Source organism: Sphaeroforma arctica, assembly GCF_001186125.1.
Source record: "Sphaeroforma arctica JP610 unplaced genomic scaffold supercont1.300, whole genome shotgun sequence".
NCBI lineage: Eukaryota > Ichthyosporea > Ichthyophonida > Sphaeroforma > Sphaeroforma arctica.
In genome coordinates this window covers 68,336-77,348 of record NW_014040258.1, presented here as the reverse complement: position 1 = coordinate 77,348, position 9,013 = coordinate 68,336, and the positions used below count along the sequence as shown (strand labels likewise).

Here is a 9,013-nt window from a genome sequence, read left to right as displayed (position 1 = left end):
ATATATATATATATATATATATATATATATATATATACTATATATATATATATATATATAGTAGTGTGTGTGTGTGTGTGTGTTTGTGTGTGTGTGTGTGTGTGTGTGTGTGTGTGTGTGTGTGTGTATGTGTGTGTGTGTGTACACAAATTTAGCTGGATTTAGCGAACCATGTTAATTCCTCCACTGGTTACACTCAGTAGAACAACGAGTTGTTATATTCCTAATCTGCATACTTGCAGCTGCATATCTACGCAGATGCGCTTCCAACTTTACCACATTCGCAATACAAATTTAACACCACATATAATAGGTATCCGTCATGTACTCAACATACCCATATCAGCAGCAGCAACATTCAGCAGATACTTCCAGACTTCACCACGGATCTCATGGGGTACGCCATGCACTGCAAGATCCCGCATACTGTTTACGTCTACGTAGACTTCATGACTGAGTATGTCATTGAACTCGTCCACTGTCGCGTACATGGTGTTTCTGGTAAATGAGATATAACGTTAACTATACGTTTGTTATGGGCTCGTGTATACTGCTAGAGCTTATTATACCTCAGTGCATAATCGCCTGTCAGCACTATTGTGGGAGTCTTTAACCCACTATGTCTGTGAAGTTATGGTACTGGTGGTCTCGGAGCACCTCCAGTGACTGCCAATAACTGGGGCTCTGCGCAGGCAATTGGCAATTAACGGACTACAACACTATATAGGATTAAGTTCTGAATACGATAGGTATTCCAGTGCTAGAAAGCTTGAAAGGCGAATTGCGAGCTACACATAGCTAGTACTATAAAATAGAGAGCATATACATATTGCATCTGCAGTGGGTCTACCGCTGTAAAGCTAGGTTGTAACTCCTACGTATAAGTGGATGCTTGCGCAGGAAGCTAGTGTGTATACACGCCATGGTTTTATATTTATTTAGGTGAGTGCATTGCGCAGGCCACAGCAGGAAATGAGAATGACACAGGCTGACATGGGGACAAAACCTGCCCTACTTATTTATAGACCCCTATATGTGAATATAGGGCGTGATTTGCCCTTATATTTGTACCACACTAAAATAATATCGATGTATCGTTGTGTACTGTTCATACTCGACTTTTTTTGTATTCTCTTGTTGTTGTTGACCAAGAGACAACCCCTGTCCTGTATTCAGATCCTGAGATCCAGGGGAGCTCAGATAGCCTTGAACACAAAGTTTCCATAGCCTTCTTCTAAACATCCATATACAAAATGTCACAGCTGTAGCAGCTGTAGTCAACTCCGACCCCAAAATGGAACACGCTATGAGAACAGTGAACAGCCATGACTAAGTAGTATTTAGGTGAAATACCCATCGAACTCCCAAATAGATGGTTTGTTGCACAAGGTATATAGGGCTAGGACGGAGTATATGTGTTGCCTACTATAGAGACCCGGTGGCCGAACCCCTACCCCTCGGGAGATAAAGTCCCTCGGATCTATACTGCTATCTAATCGGGATGTGACCCTCGATGGGGACATTATTCACTTCTCGAAATATATTAAATATACTGTACGTAAGTATTCCATTGCTTGTTCTACGTTTCATGCTCGTCCTATCGCAAACGGATTCCAAGTTGAGAGCGAGCCAAATATTTATAACAATGATTGACCTTCACTGGGTCTTAGGCTATATTTCAAACCTCACTTCTTACAGTTCAACACAATGACAGTAATTAAGTGCGATAGTATATTCTCTGCTGATGTTCCCTCCGCCCTCTCAACCCGAGGGCCGGTGGTCTGTGCATACACAATCTAATTGTGTAATATCGCCTGAGGATAATGCATCTCCTGGGTCATGAAGAGCTGGTAGTATTTCCTACTTGTTGAAAACTCGAAACAAGAAGGACCAGGGTTTAATTTAACATGGGGGGTATATGGTGCGATAGAGTGTGTCGCGTCTAACGAGACTCATGGAGTCAACTGAGGACTCATCAGTCTCCGGCTTAGTGTACGGTACGGCTGATAAGCCCCATCAAGCAGATGGTGTTGCCGCTAAAGCAACACCACTTATAATGCATGGCTGTTTAACCCGATTTACGCGACTTGTCGCCTACAACTGTTATGTGTAAACAAAATAAAATTGAGCCACGGGCTTTGCACGAATATAGTCATGGTCAGCGATTTGCTGCCAAAATACTTTCGATACATCTGTAAGATAAAGAAGCTTTCTTGGTCTATTATGAGTCGAAATCCAGTCATGAATACTTCATGATGGCTATCAAATATATCGATCCTGCCCTGACGCGCATTGCTATTGTAGGTTATTACAAAATACAACAACCAAACATTTATATGTAGTAGCGGACGGTAGTAGTTAGGACAACCGGTCCAGGGACAGATGTAACTAGACAGTCCCTCCCCTGAGCCTTAGGACAAACGTATTTAGGCAGTACATATGAACGTGTCGGTATACTGTCTACGGCAGTCTTAGTGTCTTACTATGAATACAAGACTAATGAGCCGGTTCCCTTAGTCGGCTTATTGGAGAGAGTATTTGTAAATACACTCTGCGGCCTACGGTACTAAATACTCGGACATAGTGAGAGAGAGCGCGCGAGGCTATCCGACCCTAATTTTTTTTGTAAAAAAATACATACTACGTACACGGTACAATACTTCACTTTTTTTATCCCCAATATTACGCACAAAAAAAAAGTGACGTCTCTAGAGAAGGTGTCAAAACTCTTTAACTTCGCCTCTTACAAATTTATGTGCTATGTACATAAATATCATATTTATGTATGAAGTGATGTCCTCACACGGATACAGAATATCATCATTGCATTTGGAGAGTACCCAAAGGGTTGGTGTAGTCTATTTATATCGCGGTGACATGCAGTAGGCATTGAGGTAAAGGCTTCTAACACATACAAATCTTCTTCACAATGCTGCGCATGGTATGCGGTCGGGGCTTGCTACCTAGTAACAACGTCAGAATCCAAAGTACACAGACGCCATTCAGCTATACTTCGCTTATTAACAACTATAGTCGATTTGCGTACGGTAAAGTAGGTGTTCGTCAATATGCTGCTAAGCGACCGACTGTAGTAGGCACTCCCTTAAATGCGCCCAGAGCTGGTCCAGGTGAGTATCAGTACTAGGTATCAGCAATGTGCGACTGTATTTCATATTCTGTTCATAGCCGTTGATGAAATGCGTGCATATTGCGTTTACCATACTTATCATACGCGGGTTAATATTGCTGCATTATATGTATATACTTTTGCACTTATAGAGCGTGGGTATATATTTCTGCATAAAATGATTTTGCATACACTTTCCCTACTCGAATGCTCTTGGTTAGTTTGAAGATATATATATATATATGTGTGTGTGTGTGTGTGTGTGTGTGTGTGTGTGTGTGTCTGAATGTGTATGTGTATGTGTGTATGTGTGTGTATGCGTGTGTATGAATGAGTATGCAACTATATATATCTATATATCTATATACATATATATATATATATATATATATATATATATATATATATATATATAATGTGTGTGTGTGTCTGTGTCTGTGTCTGTCTGTGTCTGTGTCTGTGTCTGTGTGTCTGTGTCTGTGTCTGTGTCTGTGTATATGTGTGTGTGTCTGTACTCGTATATCTTTATCTATATATATATATGTGTGTGTGTTTGTGGGTGGGTGTGCGTGTGTGCGTGTGTGTGTGTTTGTGTTTGTATGTACGTTGTATTTGATGTACGTACGTACGTATGTAGTAGTATGAAGTTAGTTGTTGTNTATATATATATATATATATATATATATATATATATATATATATATATATATACTCATGTAGGTGTATATGTTTTATATTTGTTTCAAAACTGATTTGTCTTTGCATATATAGATACTCGTGTATGCCACCGTCTCATTCTCACATGTGATTGCAATTATAGATCGATCCAAGAATATGATTGCCCTTATTAATGTGTTTATAATTGGTTGTCTTCGATCCTGTGCCATATTTATATTAACTCACAAACACAGTTGAGTCTCGCTGCTTGATGTTTTCACCAGCCTTTTGCTCTTATCTTCAGTAGCGGAACACTTTGACACCATTTGGCCGTAGGCACATGGTCTTGGAGAGCGCTGCGAGTTCGGTTTAAATAGTGTTTAGTCTGTCTGTTCAAATCTCAGTGTTTTAAGCTGAAACGCCCGCATCGTCTGTGATGTACACGATGATCGGAATAATCTGTACCCAGTGTTCAAGACCTGACGCTCAATCAATGCGACACTCCAATAGCGCCTTTTAAAAGACTTTTGGTATACTCTTGAGTGTCTATAGCATCCTTTACATCCTTGACATAAAGTGTGAACTCCATTGAACAGTTCGGTATGAGCCACCCAAGCGTACTTGTTCTGAGGTGCACCCCCCCATGGATCTGCCACGCTATCCACGGGAAGAATCAATCCAAGACTACAAATTGCACCCACACTCACATTCCCAGTACAATCCCCATCACCTCTCCTCTCAGCAACCATACCACGCCATATCAAGCTCAAAGCCACGCGCGAGGGCTTTAAAAGTATCAAAAAAGTGGGACAAATCGAGGGACCCTCAGTGACTGTGGTGCTCATAGGCTGGGTTATCATGAGTCTGACGGCCGGGGCTATGTCCATGTCCATGGATACAGGTACGTAGAACCAGTTGTTTAGGTATTGAGGTGCAGCTTTGCCCGGTGTGTAGCTCTATCTGTATGTATTTGCACCGCATATTCTGGGGGCGAGAGTCGGGTCTGTGTACTTAAGCAAAAAGGGCAATAGGGGGACTGTTGGTGTCCTGGGTGGTGTATGCCATATGCATGTATTTGGATATAAGTGGTGGGCTTATGCAGTGGACGCATTGGAATCATCAATCTATATATGAATCTACCCATATACACATATATATCAATATAGAGTCTACGTATCAAATTGGGGTGCACTGGTTGTCAGTCTTTCCTGTTTTGTCATGGAACTGCTATACTTTTATTCAGATAGCTCTGCTTCCATCCCACCCTGACTGTCTCCGTAGTAGGCCGTTCTCGAAGTTTAGAATCACTCGAGGATGCTCGAGATAAACACAAGCTTAAGCATGACTTGCATCGAATACAGCGACGATATCACGAATACCTGTACGGAGCTTTGGTGTATACATTCGTTATATTGGTTTACATGACACTTCCTGATATCTCCCTTCGCATTTTGCCACAGATCCCGATCAGACCGCCCTGCTCCTAGCCCGCCCAGAGCGGTTGCGCAATAAACTTTTGTCGAAGAGTTTAGATCTACTCGAGAGAGAGCTCAAGATAATCATGTCTTGTACCGAGTATAGCGACGACGTCAAGCGTTTGCTATTGCAGGATGAATTCTACGCAGACACGCTGCTGACTTACTGGTGAGACTTGGTTGTAGATATGAAATGTTTTACAAGACATACACATATTTATATAAATGTCTGTGTGTCTGTGTGTCTGTGTCTGTGTCTGTGTCTGTGTCTGTGTCTGTGTTTGTGTCTGTGTCTGTGTCTTTGTCGTTGTGTGTCTGTGTGTCTCTGTGTCTGTGCGTGTGTCTGTGTATGTGTTTGTGTCTGTGTGCGCGAGTGCGAGTGTTAACTACCTCAAAGTATACCCATGCTTACCTATCCACCCCCTAAATACGCTGCTTCTTCAGCACACACCCCGGTGTCAACGTGGAGATACGGAACTATGCCGCCCACATCTTAGAGGTTGCTTGTCGATTACCAGAAATGCATCAGACTGTGGTACTGGAGCGCGGGTTTCACCTAAAGATCATTGAAGCACTGACTGAGAAGGACCCCAGTTTATATGTCAAGAAGCAACTGGCCACTGCCTTGTGCAACTTTGCGATACACTCTCAGCCGAATGATGAGGTGTGTGGGTGGGTTGTTGGGTAAGCGTGTATGGATATCTGTGTGCATGCACACGTATTTGTTTGTGTTTGTGTATATAAATATACGTCTTGAAATGTTTTAACAATATACATATACACACATAAACAGATATATATATATATCTATATCTATATCTATATATATCTATATATATATATATATATACTGATGTACATAGCTCAAGTACATGCACGCAATCATACACTCACACTTGTAGGTGCATGCAGAAACGTTCTCTCCAAGGTATCGATGGCGAAACAGGCACTTATTTTTGGCGAAGCTGATGTTATGTTAGCTGCTCTACTTGTACCACGACAACATGTATCAAGACAGCGGAGCCAGAAGTGATCATACATATAAATAGAAACATATAAGTATACTACACACATGCAGACATACTTGCATACAGACATTCATATATGCATGCATACTTACTTACTTACTTACTTACCTACTTACTTACTTACTTACTTACTTGCTTGCTTGCTTGCTTGCTTGCTTGCTTGCTTGCTTGCTTGCTTGCTTGCTTGCTTGCTTGCTTGCTTGCTTGCTTGCTTGCTTGCTTGCTTGCTTGCTTGCTTGCTTGCTTGCTTGCTTGCTTGCTTGCTTGCTTGCTTGCTTGCTTACATGCTTACATACATACATACATACATATATACATATATACTCACTTACTTACTTTCTTGTACACACACGTACACATACACACATACATACAAGCAATAGTACCATCGCACGTATAAGTAGCCGGACAGTCATTTCCCACAGGGCATCGATGATATAGCGCTTGCCTTAGGCGAGGGTGGTGTCGCTGAGCTACTCGTCTGGTACCACGACAACACGTACCTACTGCGGCGTATTCATATAACATACGCCTCATACCCTGATGCATTTGAGTTGGTATATACCTACTCACACTTGCTCATATGTCTGTTGCTGAATGATCTCCATAGGGTATCAACGACATAGCGCTTGCCTTGGGTCAGGCTGGTGTCGTGAAGCTGCTCGACCTATACCACGACAACACATACCTCAGGCGGCGTAGTCAGGAGACTGCAATGGAGCGCGTTTCCGCCACGTGTGTGGCATATGCTGAAACGAAGACAGAGGGTATGGTTCACATGGATTCTCGTCATTTTATAGTTGTGTCTGACTCTACGTGTACAAGTACCTGGCGCAGGTGTATGTACGCAGTTCATATTTGTGATATGTGTAGATAAATCTTAACCAATACACCTGCAAATATGTGTATATATTCGTAAGTAGATGGTATATATATATATATATATATATATATATATATATATATATATATAGTGTGTGTGTGTGCATGTGTGTGTGTGTGTGTAAAATATTTAATTTATATATTTATCAATTTTATTTTATTTTTATTTTTATATCTATATATATTTGTACGCAGATGTCAGATTAGCCGGCCTTACCGAAGCTGAGTGGGCGCAGATGCACAAGTACGCGGCGCTGGACGCCAAAGCGCGACAGTCGTTTATGTATGAGTTTAAGTCGTCTCTGGTGGAGAGTGGCGTGTTGATGTATTTCCATACTGCTGCCGGAGGACTGGTATGTTGTATGCATAGTGTTGATTATTATTAGCATGTGTGCGTATATGTGTGTATAGATTGGTGTATTTCATGTGTGCATAAATGTATAGGCAGATACGTGTATATGCGTGTGTGAATGTACGTGTATACAGGTGTGCGTGTATGTTTATGTCTGTGGTCATGGGTGTTTCTTGTGCTTAACGTGATGATCGTGGCGGCTATTCGCGTACGAGTTCAAGTAGTATACTGATTTACTTTCACATGCTTGGCGGTGGACTTGTGTCTGTTCATTGGTAGATATGAGAGTTTACATACATATATATATACATATATATATATATATATATATATATATTGTAATTGGTGCATGACATGTGTGACACTGAGTCCGTGCGATGCGTGACACTGAGTCCACGTTACGTGTGATATTGAGGTCACGTGACGTGTGACGCTGAGTCCGCAAATGGACTTGTGTGTAAAGGGCGAGTTTGGAATGCGCATGATATACATAGAGCATGGTGGAATGTTGTATATCAAAGACTTACTTTATGTAAGCTAATAATTACATACATAAAACTAAGTTGCTGTATATGGATATGAGAATCAAAATTATTTTAAAAAGTAGACTTAGAACTTTAAAATAGTGTACAGTATATAGATGATGGCGACAGTATCCAGAAGCGAACAGTCGTCACCAGTAAGGCCAGCAGTTAGTGCCCGTGGGAACTAACCTGTTGTAGGCATCATAAGGGCGTCATGGTTTGTATATTCTGCTACACGTGTGTTCATGAACTTCTATACAAACCCACATAAAATACGTAATCTCCCAACGTTCTCGTGTCTTATCACTCCCATCTACAGGTGTGGGGTGTGGCTGAAAGCATACGCGCAAAGAAGCCTTGGAAAGGTACTGCGTGTTATCTTTTTTTTGTATCGCATTTGGCCTGGAAGCGTGTATAAATTCGGCATTTGTTCCAAATATTTGAAAGTTTGGTATCTCCCTTCAGCCGCCTCTCCATCGTCTAAGCCGACAGCCTGCACACAAGATTGTCCCATGGGCGCGTCCCTGTCTTTAATTCCTTTCTCGATGATGAGGCCTCCCATCAACTCAGTATATTATGTGACGTGCTAGTTTAAGACATGTTTTTTATTCGAGTATGTCTGTCACCACACTCTCCACTGAACCGCACGTATTCGATTTCAATTTTATAGAGGTTGCCAAATATGGACTGCGCACATCGCTGGTGACGTGCCTGGTCCCAATCTACTTTGTTGGAGCGAGTGTGACCATCTATAACTACGCACGCAAACAGGTATGATGACCAAGCACATGAGTAGAAGAGTGAAGAATTGGTCTTTGTATATGTAGTATGTAGTTTTTCTGCATATACATGTATATATTTGTATATACATATATACATATATATATATATATATATAAATGCAATAAATATGCAGTATTTATAAATAATATAAATGTATATATATATGTGTGTGTGTGTGTGTATGT

At 41.2% G+C, this 9,013-nt stretch overlaps 1 protein-coding gene across 1 annotated transcript in view; it reads left to right on the top strand.

Annotated features, from left to right (window-relative positions):
* Positions 1-2,790: 2,790 nt before the first annotated feature.
* SARC_04970 (hypothetical protein) overlaps positions 2,791-9,013 on the top strand; it is an 8,232-nt gene continuing 2,009 nt past the window's right edge. Inside the window, exons 1-8 of the mRNA XM_014301183.1 lie at positions 2,791-3,128; positions 4,527-4,685; positions 5,245-5,428; positions 5,704-5,923; positions 6,898-7,054; positions 7,365-7,522; positions 8,365-8,410; positions 8,716-8,816. Of these exons, the coding sequence (XP_014156658.1) occupies positions 2,930-3,128; positions 4,527-4,685; positions 5,245-5,428; positions 5,704-5,923; positions 6,898-7,054; positions 7,365-7,522; positions 8,365-8,410; positions 8,716-8,816 (1,224 nt within the window). The 5' untranslated portion in view covers positions 2,791-2,929. The remainder of the gene's footprint in view (positions 3,129-4,526; positions 4,686-5,244; positions 5,429-5,703; positions 5,924-6,897; positions 7,055-7,364; positions 7,523-8,364; positions 8,411-8,715; positions 8,817-9,013) is intronic.